The sequence below is a fragment of the Natrix helvetica genome (genome assembly GCF_964273705.1).
Source record: "Natrix helvetica genome assembly, chromosome: 4".
Taxonomy (NCBI): domain Eukaryota; kingdom Metazoa; phylum Chordata; class Lepidosauria; order Squamata; family Natricidae; genus Natrix; species Natrix helvetica.
In genome coordinates, this window is record NC_138550.1 from 137,988,841 (window position 1) to 138,007,625 (window position 18,785).

Consider the following 18,785-nt stretch of genomic DNA (forward strand, 5'->3'; position numbering starts at 1 on the left):
CCACTGGAGTTAATATCAAAGGACAATATCCACCAGGAAGGTCTTGAGCACAAGCCGTATTTATATTAATATGTGATAGTGCTCTTATAGGAATTCCTTTATTTTAATAGGCAATCTGTAGACATTATTTCCAGTAACCTATGTCCAAACTTTCTACTGATTCTCAAGCATTAGTTCAATTTACACTACCGCTACAACAGTCTATCTCATGGGCTAAATGAAGATTAAATTACACTAAAGCACAAAAACCTATGAAAGTGCAAGCCAGCGTGAAGGTTTTTATTTCTGATATTGAAAGAACTTTATAACCAATGGGATTTTTTTACATACAGACATCTGCTTTGCTGCACTCATATTTTACATGGCGGGAAGTGGGAAACCAGTTTGTCCTTTTAATTTCTATCCCCTGAAGTGATAATTTGCTCTTTGAACTAAAATGGTAACCTAGAAATGGCATAAAAAGCAGGGAAAAGCTGCTGGGTTGATCACATCCCTGAATTAATGTTGATGAAGTCCACTGGGCTGCCCATTAGTCTGAGCGGATCCTTTAGCACTGTGAGATGGTCAACATTTTCCAGTACTTGCTTCTAAGAAGATATCCCAGAACCCAAACTTTGTTGGTATGTATGCTGATTTCAATCCAAGTTCATTTAAAATCAGACTCCTTTCCCATGTTTGGGTTTGTTTGCATTTTTGTTTTTTTGCTTAGGACTGCTGGTGATTGTACCCCAACTAGCCTTCTCTGGGACAGATATAAGAAGTGCTCAACCTTCAGGTCTGAGTTTGAGATCACTCTTAAATTTCTTGCCCCTTTAGCAAAGCATCTTTCCATTATCCTTAAAGAACAAGCACCAGACGCTGAATCAAGACTGTTCACAATAGAATTATTTACCACTTTTGGGAGAGCTGCTCGAGAAAAATGTAGCTTATTTCTAAAGTTTAGTGTGTCTGTGTATGCACGCGTGTATTTGTGTTTCATTTACTTCATTCTCAGAAAAGTAGCATCACTCAATCTTGGCTTTAAGTGATTCCAAAGGTGAAATACTGATCATGATGTAGTATGTAAGACAAATGTCCTGGCAGGTGAGTTGTTCAAGGTATTAAAAACAGATTTTGTTCCAGAAAGATGCATATAGCTGCTCCTGATTCAAAACTTGGTAAAGATTTTGTTAAGTTTTTCCTATATTGCTGTATATAGGTTTTTGAGAAGTCCTTCCCCTTGAAATGAATATATTTGCTTTAGAGTGCCAGTCTTCAATAGACGTCAGCGCTCAAGGAGGTGGGAAGAGTCACACTGCACATTTGCAGCAAGGGAACCCTATTATACACAACTCCGTATTGTTTCTGGGCTTCAATCAATAAACCTTTGGCAGGCCTTCTTCCAACGACAAGCTGTACACCACATATCTCTATTCTCCATCCCATATACTTTGCGACATTTCTTGCCCTCTCCTCTAGGTTTTCTGGCAGAAAGTTGAAAGAAAAACTGTTATTAAGATAAGACGATGAGGTTGAAGATTGTACACACATACACACACACACACACACACACACACACAAAAAGAGGTAAAACAGCAGCTCAAGCAATATTTCATTTTAATAAAATTATCAGTAACTAGAAAAGGCAAACAGAAAAGTCAGCTCTTTACTCCTGTTGTAAATGTGAACAGTGTAAGCAGATAATGAATTGACATTTACTAATAAGAGAAGCAATAAAAAAAGAGCAAAACAGGTAAAGCACCAGGACCAGATGGATTACATTTTATAAAAAAAACATTGAACTGATTACAAACGCTGGATTTCTATTTTGGAAAAGGGATTGATATATTGGATAGGAGCAAATACTGTTTTAAAAAAGGACAGGTTTCTATTTTTACCAAAAATAAAACATTAGCATTGCTTTTTTTTTTTTTTGCTAATGACTACAAAAGGTTTGCAATATTTCTAGCTGAAAAAAATGAAAGATGTTTTGTAGCACTTCATACATGAAGATTAATGTGACTTTCTGCTTAAAAGACAGTTGAAAAATAATATAAGAAATATTCTTAATGTACTGTAATGGAATATTTGAAACAACATAATGAAAAATGAGCCACATTGACATTTGTTGATGCAGAGAAAACAATTAACAATTTGAACTTGGTTTTTTTTATTTAAAATGCTGGAAAAATGGATTTTGGAGGTTAATTTTATTAAATGGCTAAAACTGATATAGTATATACGTTATGAGCAGCACAAATTGTAGTTAATGGCAATTTCACTAATCCCTGTGAGATTCAAAAAGGGACAAGATTACTGGTAACACTGGAGCTTAGTTTGACTTTGGAAGCTCTTAATAGAGACAGAAAACAAAATGAGAGAATAACCGGCACGAAGATGAAAAAAGCATATAAATTAAGGCCATCTGCAGATCATTTGGTTCTAATAGTTAAAAATTGCTTGGAAGGAATAGATATATTAATGGAAAAGCTGAAGAAATTTGGCATGGTAGCTAAATTTAAAATGAATAAAGACTAATATTATAACAAAAAATATGAGAAAGATCAAAAAGAATTGCTTGGAGAAACTAATTTTCAGATATGAATAAAAGGTAAAACATCCAGATATACTGCAACCAATAAAGTTCTGCTGTATGCTATTTCAGAATAATTATGTTAAGATATGGAATGAAATTAAGAAAAATCTAGCAAGAAGGGAAAAGTTGCAACTTCCATTGTTTGGAAGATTTTCTGTGATAAAAATGACTACATTACCTACAATGATGTTTTATTTCAAATAATATCAGTTGTGAAAAATGGTGCACCTTTTAAAAAAAGGCAAAAATATATAATAGCCATCTGTACGGCAGAGTAAGTAACCAATGGTTAAATACAAAATTCTGCAGGATACAAAAACAGAGGAGGATTGGGATTATCCTGTTTTAAACTATAATTTTCAGGCTGTTATTTGGTGTTCTTTTTTTGTAAAAGAATAAGTCTTGCTGAGAAATAAAATAATGTTAGAAGATCATATTTTGAGGTTTCATTGGCATAGGTTTTTAGGATATAATAAAGTTAAAATTCCAATAGGAGAAAAAGTACATAGTTCAGGGTTGAACTGTGGGATTTCTTATATTCTTTGGATTATTCTGGAGAGTAAAGATTACAAATATTGAATGAAAAATCATCTTCTTTTAATGACCCATAATCCCTTGTGGGGTGGAGTCAGGGCAACTGAATAGAGCTGAGTGTTTACTGGCCGGATGCCCTTCTTCTCGACAATGCGGAGTTGTATTCAGCAGATATATTCTCAATGTGCCCAGAGAGAGAAATATCTGCCTCTACCTAGGATCGAACTCACAGCCTCCTGATTGTGAGGCGAGAGCTCCACCTCTAGGCCACTGCACCACTCATTGAATGAAAAATACATAGGAATAATATGCAAGAGGACATAATGAAAACATCCTTCAATGTATGAAAAATTTTGAGGGTACTGCAAGGAAAATTATGGTTTTCTGCTAGGTGGCAATAAAATATGTAGTAAGAAGACGGAGTACTACAAACCTGTTACACCTTTAGAAAAATATTTCTGTAAAGTTTACTAATGTTTTATAAATAAAACATTCTTTTCTGCAATATCTTCTGGAATATTTTGATATGAAAATGCCACACTTTCCATATGACAACGTATTTGTCTATTCTTTTTTTTAATCTGAACTCCTATAGCAGTGACGGCTAAACTTTTCCCCATTGTGTGCCAAAAGCGGGGGAAGCGCAGGGGGGAGTCGTGCGCAGAAGTGCCCACACCCATAATCCTATGTGCAAGACCCGTGTGCATGTGCGTGCAACCCCCCACGCATGCCCGTGGACACGACCCCGACCCTTCCCCCTGCTTTTCACGCTTGATGGACCCGTTTTTCACCCTCTCCAGGCTCCAGAGGCTTTCTAGGAGCTTGGGGGGGGGTGAAAACAGCCTCCCCTGCCCCCCCAAGGCCCCCTGGAAGCTTCAGGAGGCTTCCCTGAAGTCTCTGGAGGGAGAAAAATGGCCCAATGCGCAAACCAGAAGCTTTTCCCCAAACTTCTGGTTTGTACGTTGGGTGGTTTTTCACTCTCGGAAGGCTTCAGGGGAAGCCTCCGTAGGGGCAAAAAATGGCCGAAAATGGAGACCAAAGTCAACTGGCCAGCGTGCACATGTGCACTGGAGCTGACAGGGCAACACCTCGAGTGCCCTAACAAATGGCTCCGCATGGCACCTAAGGCATGCATGCCATAGGTTCACCATCACGGTCCTATAGTCTCTTCCAAAGTTCACAAAACACTTATACTATATATTTCTCTGATTTTTTCCCCTCTTTCTATCTGTATTTTCTAGTTAGGCCTTAGTAATTTTTCTTCTTTAATTTTAAAAGAGATTGAATGTGGCTTATTTTGTGATGAACTGAAAAAAAAAGTAATTGCCACTTGAGGATAAATTGCATTGTTAAAAATAATTCATCTGCATTTATTTTGAAAAGAAATTCAGATTAAAAACAGTTTGGCCACAGAAACCCTCCGCTCATTAATTAATTCCCTTTATTCCGAAGTAAAGAACCTCCTTACCTGAGGCCAACTGATGCTCTAGGTGGTGATGAAAGAACAGCGTGGATCTGGTGCTTTTGTTCTCCGATCCCCACATGCCCTGTGTGAGTTGGTGAAACCTAGCAAGAGAAACAAAAGTGGAGTTCTAATTGCAGAATTTAAAGGTACAATACGGCTAATAAAACTCAATGATCTTGTATTGAGTTTTAATCTGTGGGTTCATCACCTTAATTTCATGGACTTTCTCCCAATGGAACAGAGGACATATTACAAACTCAGTGGTGAACCTAAAGTGCAGGGCAGAGATATGAAAGAAAAATGATTTGGAGCATTTTAAGCATACAATTACCTTGCGGACAAGTTGATATCAGCAAGAATATCTGCTCCAGATATCAGGGAAGGGTTTCAATCACAAGAAGGGGTTAAAGGAACCAATGAAATTTGCCAGAATTCATGATTGAATATATGACATTATTCCCTGTCTAGGCTTGCAAACATTTACTTATGGACCATTTTCAAAAGCATCCAAGAAAGAAAATGTTATATTCTGTGCCAGTAAATATCTATTTAGTACTCAAATTGGCTTTATTTTACCTCTTAAGGATTCTGCTTGGAATAGATTCCGCCCCCAATTTTGATTTAAAAGGTCAAGGTAGGGAATGCATGCAGACCATAGTTTCTGGAATTCTTTCCAACTCTTTTACCAGCAGGGGATATGGGAAATATCTGTTTTTTTCTTTTGTACAAAGATCAAAGTAAATAGACCATAAGGAAAAGGGGAAGAATCATAGTAAAATAATCAGAGACCAATAAAATGTACATATGAGCCAAATCAATAAAGAAAGTTATCAAAAATTATAAATAGCTATAAACAACTATAACAAAATTTGCAACCTTTCTAGAAGTATCTGGTGATATGTCAGTTAGGAAGAAGCAATATCCTTTCAAGGAGGAAGAATATGTAGGTAACAAAGCAGCATGTAGCATATTATGCATATGTATGTACTTTCACCCCAGGGTCCAGGCCAGTCATGTTGCACACATATATATCATGTATGAGGATCTAATCACAGTGGTGCATGGGTGTTTTGTCTGTGTTCGTATTTTTGGGGTTCCCTCTTGCTGCATCTGTGTGACTATGCATATGTGCAGTGGGAAAGGATAAGTGCAGAATGCACTTTTTGGGGTCATGTGACCAGGAAAGAGGGGGTATAGACTGGAGGAAGTCACAGCATTAGCTTGCTGATTGACAGAAAAAGTCTCAGGTCCAGTGGCGGGATTCAAATTTTTATTACCAGTTCTGTGGGCATGGCTTGGTGGGCGTGGGAGGGGAAGGATACTGTAAAATCTCCATTCCTACCTCACTCCAGGGGAAGGTTACTGGAAAATCCCTATTCCTTCCCGATCAGCTGGGTCTCGGGAGGCAGAGATTAGATGGGGGGCGGGGCCAGTCAGAGGTGGTATTTATCGGTTTTCCGGACTACTCAAAATTTCCGCTACCATTTCTCCAGAACTGATCAGAACCTGCTGAATACCACCTCTCCTTTTACATAATTTTCCACATTTCATTTTGTATGAAAAAAAGCAGGAATGGCTATAATTTTCCAAGTTGCCCCATGAAATTTCATGAAGCTTCAGGTGTGTTGATCTAGTTTAATATGAAGAATAATTGTAATGATTTAAGAATGTGCTCACATGTGAATATGTAGAGCTCACCACATTAGACAATTCAGGTAATAGAATGCCCTCTTGGAAAATCTTCCTGGTTCTCAAAATTGTATATGATTATACAATTTCTCTCATTTAATCCTCTGTTCCCTCTTATGTTTAAGCATGGATACCTAAGTGGATATCTGATTTTGTACTTGTATCTCTGGCCCTTGTTTTTACCTAGCGTATTCTCATCTGTGGGGTAAGAAGGGCAAAATATTCAACATAATATAAAAAGTGCTGCTGCTACTGAGTTGATAGATAGCTAATGACCTAACTCAGAGAAAGCTTCAACAGGTTCATCAATACTTTACCTGCCACCTCATTAGTTTATGCAGTGAACGATGGCAACATCAGAATAACTAATTTTAGCACATACTATATAAAACTGTATAGACAAAAAGGTCAACAGCTGCTACTGGCAAAATCAGCAAAGGGGCTCTTCGAAATGAGACTAATAATAGAGTTTTGTTCTCACTATAGCTATTTGTTAGCTTCTGAACTGCTTATACATAAATTTGTCAAGAAAACAGCAGTGAAACTGAAAAATGCTCTAAACAGTGACATTTCCAAAAGCTCCTTCAAGTCTTCAAGTTAAAGCCCTCTGTGATTTTGAAGATAGCCTTGGGAGGTCAGAGATCAGAACTGAACTAGGAAGAAGAGATTATAACCAAATAATCACCTTATGATATATAACAGTTGTGTTCCCAACTGTTTGGGGAATAATGAATCTTTGTGGAGTCATACTCAATTCTTAATATCTATAACTACCTATAGCCCATAGTGGAATTATAATTCTCAGAAGCTATAGGCAGCATATTGGTTGGCCATATTGACTGAGAATAATGGTAGTTGTAGTATCAACATATCCAGATACCACAAATTTAAGAAAAAATAATCTGCCTATTTTGTGATAATGAGCTTTTGGCTTTCTTGCAATACTTGTGTCAATTTATCCCAGTGCCACAGAGTGCAACCCTCCTTTTAAAATTACTCCAGTCCTACCATATTGTCATGAAATCAAATTTTGGGGTATTTCATGCACAGCATGTTCTGCTAAGAGTCTCTTGTTCAAATTACAACCAGCAGGATGCCTTGCACTGCTAGCTGTTTCTTGATGAAATTTAATAAATATTCATTGGCAGAATGCAATGTAATTGATTCAGTTACTTTCATTTTTATCAGCTCAGCAGGAGCCCCCAGATTCTACAGAAAGCCTCCAAGAAATTCTAAAGGTTGACAATAAGAGGCTTTTGTGATTCACGTTGTGAAATAAGAAATAGCTGGCAGTACCTTATCAATTTCTAATTCACCCTGTCAAAAATCAGAGTTTTTAAACAGCCTTGCACATTTGTGAAAATTTGGAACATGTAGCCTTAGGTCAAATGCTAAGACATAAGACACGATGTCTGCTCTGATAATGATAATTCAAAAGTTAGAAAAATTATTTGAATAAAAAAATGAAATATTGTTTACTTACAGTAGTTAATTAGGTGGAATTAAAGATATGTTATGCATATGGAAGATGGTATAAGCAACTAAACAGCATTATGGGATTATAACAGATCATAATAAGTCAATGAAAACATTCCTGTGAGGGAAGCTAAGGAAAGAGGAAAACTGTCTCGCAGTATCACTGCAGCCCAATGGAATTGGAGAATGTCCATAATTAATTTTGGCCAAAATGTGCTCTTATCTCTATAGGATTCAGCATTGTCGTAAGGCCTTTTGACACTGCATAGTATATTAACAAACATCAAGCTGATTCGCAGATGACATATACAGCAAATTCATTTGATGGCTTTTTCAAATGGGAGTCGTGGTGCACAATGGTTAGAATGCAATATTGCAGGCTAATTCTGCAGACTGTCACCAGTTTGATTCTGACTGGTTCAAGGTTGACTCATCCTTCCATCCTTCCAAGATCAGTAAAATGAGAACTGACTGTGTAAACCACTTAGAGAGGGCTGCAAAGACTATATGTGCTATTGCTATTTTGTTTAAATATGCTTGAATGACCTCTACTGAAATCTTTGATGCAGGTCTACACAAGGATAAAGAGGAAAGGATCCCATTGATACATCAAAAATCACTGCAGGACACAAAGGAATGCCTAGCACATCGGTCAACAGTTTGGAGGCTAAAGATGCAGCAGTACTGCGAAACTGCTGGTGAGAGAGATGCTTGGGGCACTCACAGTATATATTTTTGGAGATGGGGTGGTGATTTTTTTAAAAAAATGCCAATGGGCTGCACGAGGGCTCTAGTGGGCCACATGCAGCCCATGAATTGTATGATGCTTGGCTGCAGCAATGCATCCATGAGTGGAATTGGACAGGCAAGGGAGAAAGAAATCCATTACCTGCATAAACTGCAAATATGGATCTTGCTTCACACATGCCATCCTCTGTGGTAAACAAACCTCCCCCTCCTAATTTGCTGGTTTTCTACTTACTGGAAGGCCAGTGAAGGTAACTGTGGGTGTCTGCCAAGAGATGCTAAAGCTTTTTCCATTGGGAGTAAACTTGGCTGACCCTGGAATGTTCACAGGAGCTGTAGCCTGTTTCAAAAAATAGGAAGTCAGTTAAGAAGGAACATCTCCATGTTACCAAATTGTATGTTCGATTCTCTCCTATGAAAAATAGTAAGTTGGTCTCATTTTGATTCTATTTTTCAGTTCTCTTGAAAAGACAATAGTGTGAATAATACATGATACCACTGAAAGGAAGTTGTCTATAGCGGTCACTAAGAGAAATGAAAGATCGCGAATTCATAATATATGCAGATCCAAAAAAAATTATTGAAAGCTTAGCTCTTACAAAAGAAGCATTTTAGGGCAACTTTTCATTTCTCCAATGTGGTTCCTTTCAGATATTTTGAACTATAGCATCCTTTGTAACATCCCCAACCAGCAAAAGACTATTTGCTGGTAACAATGGAGAAGTCACAAACCAACTAATCTGGAATTATCTGACTGGAGACGATAGCTTTAGGGAAATTATAACACAGTTGGAGGAAAAATATTTGCCAGTTTCAGGGTGAAATATTAGATAATGATTAAAAGAACAATAACAGGCTAAAGAAAGCACATATGGCTTTCATGTATTAAATGTAACGTTAGATATCAAAAGGAATTAGCCCTTTGCAGCCACTGCAAAACAAAAGTGGAGATGTAGACATCGCAGCCAGGAGCCAATTGCAGGATTTAACTGCAATTGCTGAAGAAACAGAATTCATAGATATTTATATATAAATAGTTCAGAGTTGAACTGTGGAGTTCTTGTGGCTCCCTGACGTTGGTTGTTTGCTCGCAGACATTTCACTACCTGACTGGGTAACACCATCAGTGCCCATTGATGATGTTACTAATGTATTGATGATTTTACCTCGTCAAGTCAACATCTACATGCAAACAACCATGTTCAGAATGCACCATACTCTCCTATTTCTTTTCTATCTTAAAGTTATCAAAGTTTGCAGATTCTTTCTTGCAGACAGATCTTTTTTTTCCTTCTTTATTTCTTACTAATTTATCTTTTTTTGTGTGTGTATTTGTATTTTTTGTGCTCTGTAAAAATTTCTTCAATAAATAACGTTAATAATAATAGTTGCAGAGAGATGTAGAGAAATTGCATTTGTGTCTTTAGTCTTTTCCTATATGAGGGACTACATGAGAATCTTGCAATTTGATATATGCCTGCTCTGGGTGTCTTTACAAACGCAAAAAAGTTTTAGTGGTGACACTGAATACTTCTAAAAGCCCATTCCAAGTGGTGGAAGTTCAAATCTTATTTATTTATTTATCAAATCTTATTTATTTATTTATCAAACTTTAAATACTGCCCATCCTGCTCACAGAGTGACTCTCGGTAATGCATAGTAAAAACATGAAAGCCTAAAACCAGATTAAAAACACCTTAAAAAGAGACAGATAAAAAACAGGATTAGAATAAATTAAAAGTTAAAAGGCAGCAGGAGGGCCATCAAGGTATCTGCGAGCCTCATGTGAATCGGAAGAGCCAAATTTTTAACCTTCTTTGAAAGGCCAGGAAAGTGGGGGCCTGACATGTTGCGGGGCGGAGGGGGAAAAGATAGGTCAGAGGGTGGGGGCAATGGCAGAGGCCATCTTCCTGGCCCACCATTCTAAATGGCCCATCATTTTAAAAAATGACTTTTGTTGTTTTATATGGGCTTATTCTGCTCATGTTTTTGCTATTACGATTTCATGTACTATATATGCAGTGAATGGAGATTCAATTCACTCTTCCCATCCACTAGCCATTTTATTAAGAAAAATCTCTTTTTTTAGTAAATGCAATTCAAATGCAGATTTGAATTATTGGGAGAAAGATATGAGAAATGACTGCACAGCTCAATGAGCTTATTTTTAATCTCTAAGGGAGATGGGCAGTTTAGAAATAGGAAATATAAATAAATAAATCATAAAAATAAGATTGTATGTATGTATGTTTGTATGTTTGTATGTATGTATGTATGTATGTATGTATGTATGTATGTATATATGCATTTGTGTTACAACCCCTGGTATGCCTAAATATGGGAGGAAGGTCACTACTCCCTCTTTCTGTCCTTCGGCTTATCACAGAAGACCATGCAGGCAGAAAACCACATTTTTATTTTTAATGTTGCCTTTTTTTTATATTTGTGTTGTATTTGTACTGATAAATAAATAAAGGGAGACTAGTATAGATCTATTTCGAGCTAATTAGTAATTAATAATACATATACATATACATACATACATACATACATACATACATGTTGTATTTGTACTGATAAATAAATAAAGGGATGTTTATTTATTTATTTATTTTGTGATGAGCCAAAGGACAGAAAGAGGGAGTAGTGACCTTCCTCCCATATTTAGGCATACCAGGGGTTGTAACACAAATACATACATACATACATACATACATACATACATACATACATACATACATATATATATATATATATATATATATATATATATATATTACAAATATTCAAAACCTTTGTAAGTAGTTTTCAGTTCATTTATAAAGAATACTTTTCCTTTGTAAGAGATAATTAAAATTTTGATTCCATTTTTTTATAAAGATCACCATTTCAATGTATGCAACAAATGATCAGATATGGTGTCGAAACTAACATTTTTTTATATTGGCAGGTGTTTTAGAATATAGGTTGCTACAAAGAATGAATTATCTGATTAACATTTGCAAATGCCCATGGATTCTGAGGGTTTGTTCAGCCAACACATACTAAATTATGTTAATTCCTTCCACTCTTAAAAGTTAATATAAATTTTGTATATCTGTAAAAAAATGCAAATCTAAATCCATTTTCAAAATATTTTCCAAAGCTTCTGTGGTAAACAAATCCAATTTATGCAATGAATTATGATGCTCAAACTAGCATCAAAACATAATTGCTAGTTTAAAGGCAACAAGCATGCCCGTTTGGCCTAGTGGTTAAGGGACCCGGCTAGAAATCGAGAGATTGTGAATTCTAGTCCTGCCTTAGTCATGAAAACCGGTTGGGTGACTTTAGGCTGGTCATTCTCTCTTAACTCAACTTGCCTCACAGGTTGTTGGTGTGGGGAAAATAAGAAGAAGATAGAGAATTAGGTATATTTGCCATATTGTTTATAAAAATAATAAAGGTGGAAAATCAATCAATAAATAAATAAATGAAACAATTTTGGTACTATCTGCTTCTATTTCACCACTCCTCCTTTACGTGAAAGAGTAACATGTTCTTCTACTATTTCAACACCAGAAGTCTTTATTATTCTGAAACAAGGGTTTGAGAACGAATAGCACATGACCTGCACACATAAGTATAATCCTAGTTTAGTGTTATTAATCATAGTGTAAAAATAGTTCAGCAATTTCAGATACCTACTTTAAATGATTTCCCAAGAACTTTGCAGCAAGAAAGAGAAAAAGAGGGTGGGATGCAAAAAACAAACAAACAAAAAAACCCTAAATGTAACCATAAGTCAATCACAGCTCGATTCCACTTTATTACTACTGAATCTAGTTAGTATAATTTCTGGATAGTAAACTAAAATAAATGAAATGCAATCAAATGAAATATTCACCTGGTAAGCATGGTCAGAGTGAATGAGGTAGAGGTTGGTAGGAGCTGAACGGCTTAGAGGCGTGATCCCTTTAGCATCTGTTTTGGCACATGATAGTTCACTTCTGTTCCCATCTTGGGATAGAAAAGAAGGAAGAGATGCTAGAGAGGGTGAAACTGGAGATAAACTATTTAATCCATCAGCTACTGAGTCAGTGTTGAGACGTATCTCTGTGTAGTAAAAATCTTCCTCTCCGTCACTGTAGTCAGATTCTCCTACACGTCTAAAGAAATGACAGTCAGAAGTTATTAATACTGTACCAAATTCAGTACAATAAGAAGTTCCAATATATAAATATGAGTCTATGCAAAAAACACAATTGTTTAATATTTTTACCACTAAAACCAATAATATATATTTTAATTAATATATTCATGTGCACATTGGGGAATATTTGCACTAGCATTTCTATACATAGGACACTGGAAAGATATATATATATATATACACAGTTACATAGAAAAGACTTTATCTCTTCAGGAGAGATCCAATGATCAGTTAATATTCTTACACTTCATGTGCACAGAATGTTGAAATAAAAAAGACTTAATTTTATTTTTCACATTTTATAAATTAGGCTGCTGGAAACAGATTATTTAGACAGAGATTTTATTTCATTTATTCCTCATATTTGTATCTGACATTTCCTTCAAAATGTTCAGCATATTATTTCCCTTTATTCTCACAACAATTTGATGAGGCAAAGGAGAAAATCTGGGAGAACAAAAAAGCATATAATTGTACCTAGCTTATACAATACAATAGCAGAGTTGGAAGGGACCTTGGAGGTCTTCTAGTCCAACACCCTGCCTAGGCAGGAAACCCTATACCGTTTCAGACAAATGGTTATCCAACATCTTCTTAAAGACTTCCAGTGTTGGGGCATTCACAACTTCTGGAGGCAAGCTGTTCCACTGATTAATTGTTCTAACTGTCAGGAAATTTCTCCTCAGTTCTAAGTTGCTTCTCTCCTTGATTAGTTTCTACCCATTGCTTCTTGTTCTACCCTCAGGTGCCTTGGAAAATAGTTTTACTCCCTCTTCTTTGTGGCAACCCCTGAGATATTGGAACACTGCTATCATGTCTCTCCTAGTCCTTCTTTCTATTAAACTAGACATACCCAGTTCCTGCAACTGTTCTTCATATGTTTTAGTCTCCAGTCCTCTAATTATCTTTGTTGCTCTTCTCTGCACTCTTTCTAGAGTCTCCACATCTTTTCTACATCGTGATGACCAAAACTGAATGTAGTATTCCAAGTGTGGCCTTACCAAGGCATTATAAAGTGGTATTAACACTTCACGTGATCTTGATTCTATCCCTCTGTTGATGCAGCCTAGAACTGTGTTGGCTTTTTTGGCAGCTGCTGCATACTGCTGGCTCATATTTAAATGGTTGTTCACTAGGACTCCAAGATCCCTTTCACAGTTACTAATGTTGAGCAAGGTACCACCTATACTGTACCTGTGCATTTTGTTTTTGTTGCCTAAATGTAGAACCTTACTCTTTTCACCATTGAATTTCATTTTATTAGACAGTGCCCAATGTTCAAGTTTGTCAAGATCCTTCTGTATCTTAAGCCTATCTTCTGGAGTGTTGGCTATTCCTGCCAGCTTGGTGTCATCTGCAAATTTGATGAGTTCCCCATTTATTCCCTCATCCAAATCATTGATGAAGATGTTGAAGAGTACTGGGCCCAAAAGAGAGCCTTGGGGTACTCCACTGCATATCTCCCTCCATGTAGATGCAGTTCCATTGACTACACGTTGAATGCGGTTGGTCAGCCAGTTACGAATCCATTTGGTGGTGATGCTGTCTAACCCACATTCTTCTACTTTATCTAGTAGTAGGTTATGGTCTACCTTATCACATGCAGTGAGTTTATGCAATGACTGAGATTCAATTCAGTTTTCAGACTCACTCATTATTATTATTTTTTAATTATTAAATGCAGATTTGAATTAATGGGAAAAAGATATCATGAGAAATGACAGCACAGTTCAGTAAGTTTAATTTTTAATTATTCCTATTGTGATTGAGAGCTTTTAAATACTATAAATCCTTTGGATTCATGTTAGTCCTTGCTTTTCTATTGGTGTAGAGAGAGGAAAATGGAAGGTTTTGTTCTATTTTTTAAGAATTCTTTTATTCTTTTTTAAAGAAAAAGAATATTGTCCATTTTTCAGAATCATATTCAAAACGTATATTTTACTGAAGTAATTTGAATTCATCTCAAGGAAATTCGCTTAAACAAACTATGGTTAGGATTTACCACATTGGTTGGATCTAACTGAAACAAACTGCTGCGATCTAAAACTGAAGCAAAATTGCCTAAGTTTATCATGGCCATACAGAAGGAGGAGAGATAAGGGAAAGCACATTAATCAAAGATCTGCAGCAGCTTGTTGTAGTCGTAAGTCATCCAGATGTTATTTCCACAAATAACAAGAATCCCTTTTCAGAGAAACTGTTTCTTTTTTCCAAAAAGAATTCCCCAAATGTTCCTAAAACTTCTGATTTTATCAAATTTGTGTTATTGATTCAGTAGCTTCAGTTATAATTATTACTAACTTAATAAATTAAGCTTAGTTCACTGGCACACAATGAAATGAACCCAAAGTAGCTGGTTTGTAGTTTTTGACTGTTCCTTCTTTGCAGTGGCCAAAAAGGAAAAATAAATCAGCGCTCTGTTTCATGTTAGGAAAAATGTTGTTTTGATTCTTATGCATGCATTGGAAACTGTGGCTTAAAATAAATTCTACTTTCTTTAGCAAATCAAGAAAACAATCTAAGATTTGTCATTAGTCATTTGTCATGAGTATGTCTATTCATTAATGGAAACAAATTTATACATAATAGAAAGCAAGGACACTGCTTATACGAAACTGAATTCTTGCTGATTCCTTTCCCCTAGCTCAAAGGACTGATAAAAGAGACTTCAATGTCATATGCAAACCCCTGTTTTGATACTGAAAAAGAAATAAGGGGATTACCACAAGTAATAGCTAGATTACAAACATGCTCATATAAATCTTAGTGAACTCGCTTCAAAGTAATGCTAACTTTGGGATAAAAATCGTTTCACAAATAAAAAGAAATGTAGTCTTCTCACCCAAGATGAATAGTCCGGATGTGTTTCTGAATGCCAACAGCGGTGCTTAGTACCTTTCCACAGTTCTTCCAAAGGCATTTAAACATTACTTTCATGGAGTTCTGAGAAGTTAAACAGGGAGCACAATCTGTACACAGTGCATTCATTTAACAAGCATGGGTTTCAAATTATTCTATTTATATTAATAGTAAAGTAAATTAAAATTAATGTTTCAAGGACACATACATTTAAGGAGATAGACCTACTAAACTTAGGAGAATTTACTTTTGGGAACCATGCACCCAAATGCAATTTAAGTTCACCATTCATAAACAGAACTATACAATATTGATCTTTTGATCAATAATCTTGCAAAGCTAATTTGGAACACTGAAATGAGTTCACTCTGTTTTCATATTAGAATGAAAAGTAGTAGCTGACTTTAGTACAATACAGTAACACAGACAGGAATTTCCTAATATTTCATCTACTAACAATTTATCTGTAGCAACTCCAGGACTTTTCAGACAAATATTTCTTTTAAGAGGACTAAAACAATTGCCGTATATTTTTAAAAAATGAAGAGTAAATAAAGGCAAAGTGAAACAAAAAAACATCTGACTTTAGATAAAAATGATATACGGTGGAGTCTTTCATAAGTAAACACAGGTATTTGTTCATAAAATATCACGATATACATACTGGCTGGAGAATTCTGGGAATTGAAGTCCACCCATCTTAAAGCTGCCAAGGTTGAGAAACACAGGTATAATAACACTATAAGAGAATATTGACACATTGACTATCAGGCTCACCTTCCTTTTCCTAGGAATGGGTTCATCAAAAAGAAGACTGCTAGTTTCAGCCTCGTCAATGCCATCATCTGTTTGAGATGGTAATCGAAATGGTTTGAAGCTGTCAGCAGAAAGGGGAGGTGATGGAGTAGATGGGTTTGATTGGTCACTTGGGGCACTCCAGCTCCAATACCCACTGCTACTGGTACTGGAAGGCACAAATCCTCCTTCTTTCCAGGATCCATTTAAGGATTCTATAAATTAACCACAGCATTAAAAAAGATAACTACCAGTTGGATACTAATGGTTTTAAAGCTGTAAGCCGCTCAGAGTCACTTCAAAACAAGATGGAAGGCAAATTAATTTAATAAATACTGTAAATTAATAAACAAACAATTTCTAGTAAGAGAATTGGGGGAAATAGAACTAAAAACATGTATTTAGGAAGAATGCTGGGGCATCTAGATTACATACAATGAATTGAAAAGAAAATGATTGTCTACTAAGATATAAGAAATACCTCCTCTCTCTCTCTCTCTCTCTCTCTCTCTCTCTCTCTCTCTCTCTCTCTCTCTCTCTCTCTCCCTCCCTCCCTCCCTCCCTCTCTCTCTCTCACACACACACACACACCATACAGATTTTCCAGGAATATACATGGTTCTATATTTACTGGAGCTTCCGAACTGCATAAATAAACTATACTTGATATAAACAAAGACTTACTCATATTTTTCTATCAAGCTATGCTCAAAGAAGGCTACAGCCAGGAACCCAATGATTTCTAGACTATCTATCTATTTGAGAAGCCACTAAGGTTGTAGCTGGACAGCTGACTAAGCCAAGAGCATTACAGCTTCGCCACTGCTTGATGAGGAGTTTCACATGGCTATAGCTTTGATACTTTTTATTACTTTGGGACATTGGGGCCAGCCTGAGATGGTATTTGCCGGTTCTCCTAACTACTCATATTTTCTGCTACAGGTTTTCTAGAATCTGCTGAATTTCACTCCTGCTTTGGGAGAGAGAAAAACCCACACCATTTTACCTATTCAATCGTAGCTTTGGCAACACTAAATGCTAAGTAGTGACTGCAGTTTTTATGTGTGGGTTAATTGTACTCCCTCACTCCTCTTGATCACTGGCAGCTATGAAGGTGAGAGCTAGATTTCTTGGTCACTCCTTGCCAGCACTGTCACTGTTTTGCAGAAGCAATCAATGAGCATTTGTTTTTGTTGTCTCCTATTTAATCAGTGCTTTTAATCTGCCAGCCAGTCTACATCTCAAAACATGCTCTATCGTGCAAAGTAACGCCTTAGATCTATGATCAGAAATAACCTAATTGACAAGTCATTAGCACGAAGAAGGGACTGTACTGAGTAGAAGTACTGAACAGGAAGGCACTGACTTCTGCTTCACATTATGAAACCCTCCACATCTTCATTCTGTTAGTTGGAAAATTAAACAAGTGATAAATCCTGTAGTGTAGGGGTGTCACTCTCAATTTCTTCGAGGGCCAAATCAGCATTGTAGTTCTCCTCCGCGGGCTGGTGGTGGTGGGAGAAATGGGGACGTGTGTGTGTCCCAGTGTGTGGCCACTCCATGCCCCATTTTGACCAGCAGAGTGCTGCAGGAGGCCATCCAGGCCGAAAATGGAGCATGGGGGAGCCACACACTGCCTCGCACCGCATTTTGGCTGCCAGAAGTAACGCGGGCCAGTCCTTTGCTATTTCCGGGCTGGCCCCATGGGCCAGATTTAAGCATCATGTGGGCCGCATCCAGTCTGCGGGCCTTGTGTTTGACACCCCTGTTCTAGTGTAAACTTCTGTTTTACAATCACTAACCCCACCCCACTCCACATTAGGGAGAATGACTAATGGCTGGTCTTCCTACTGGCAGGCAGAAGAGAAAATGAAGCTAGTTGTATCTTTTCCCCAAACTTTTCTTTCATAATCTCTCCTGAAAACATGCTCACCATTAGGACGGATTGGGGGGCTGCGAACCAAAGGGCTGGTGGATAAAGTAGTTAGAACCATAGCTGCCGTGACTTTATCCATGTCCACTTCTTCTGAAGATTTTCTGAAACAAAATGATTAGAAATCAGGAACAAATGAAAAAGGGATTAGAAAGCAATGTGCCATTAATATTGCAAATTCTAATTTATATATTACAGGTAGTCCTTGGCTTACGACCGCAATTGAGCCCAAACTTTCTGTTGCTAAGTGAACCATGTGTTAAGTGAGTTTTGCCCCATTTTACGACCTTTCTTGCCACATTAGCTAAGTGAATCACTGCAGTTGTTATATTAGTAATACAGTTGTTAAGTGAACCTGGCTCCCTCATCGACTTTGCTTGTTATAAGGTTGAAAAAGGTGATGATGACATTACTCCAGGACTGTGCAATCGTCATAAATATGAATCAGTTGCCAAGCATCTGAATTTTGATCTCATGACATGGGGATGCTGCAATGGTCGTAGGTGTGAAAAAAGGTCAT

At 36.8% G+C, this 18,785-nt stretch overlaps 1 protein-coding gene across 3 annotated transcripts in view; it reads right to left on the reverse strand.

Annotated features, from left to right (window-relative positions):
* Positions 1 to 247: 247 nt before the first annotated feature.
* ZNF704 (zinc finger protein 704) overlaps positions 248 to 18,785 on the reverse strand; it is a 57,857-nt gene continuing 39,319 nt past the window's right edge. For 2 of the 3 annotated variants that reach the window (XM_081952148.1, XM_081952149.1), the window contains exons 3-9: positions 18,266 to 18,369; positions 16,315 to 16,547; positions 15,521 to 15,621; positions 12,373 to 12,634; positions 8,722 to 8,826; positions 4,578 to 4,675; positions 248 to 1,463 (exon numbers count right to left, since the gene is read on the reverse strand). In XM_081952148.1, the coding sequence (XP_081808274.1) occupies positions 1,352 to 1,463; positions 4,578 to 4,675; positions 8,722 to 8,826; positions 12,373 to 12,634; positions 15,521 to 15,621; positions 16,315 to 16,547; positions 18,266 to 18,369 (1,015 nt within the window). In that variant the 3' untranslated portion in view covers positions 248 to 1,351. The remainder of the gene's footprint in view (positions 1,464 to 4,577; positions 4,676 to 8,721; positions 8,827 to 12,372; positions 12,635 to 15,520; positions 15,622 to 16,314; positions 16,548 to 18,265; positions 18,370 to 18,785) is intronic. The other variant, XM_081952150.1, reaches the window with a different exon arrangement.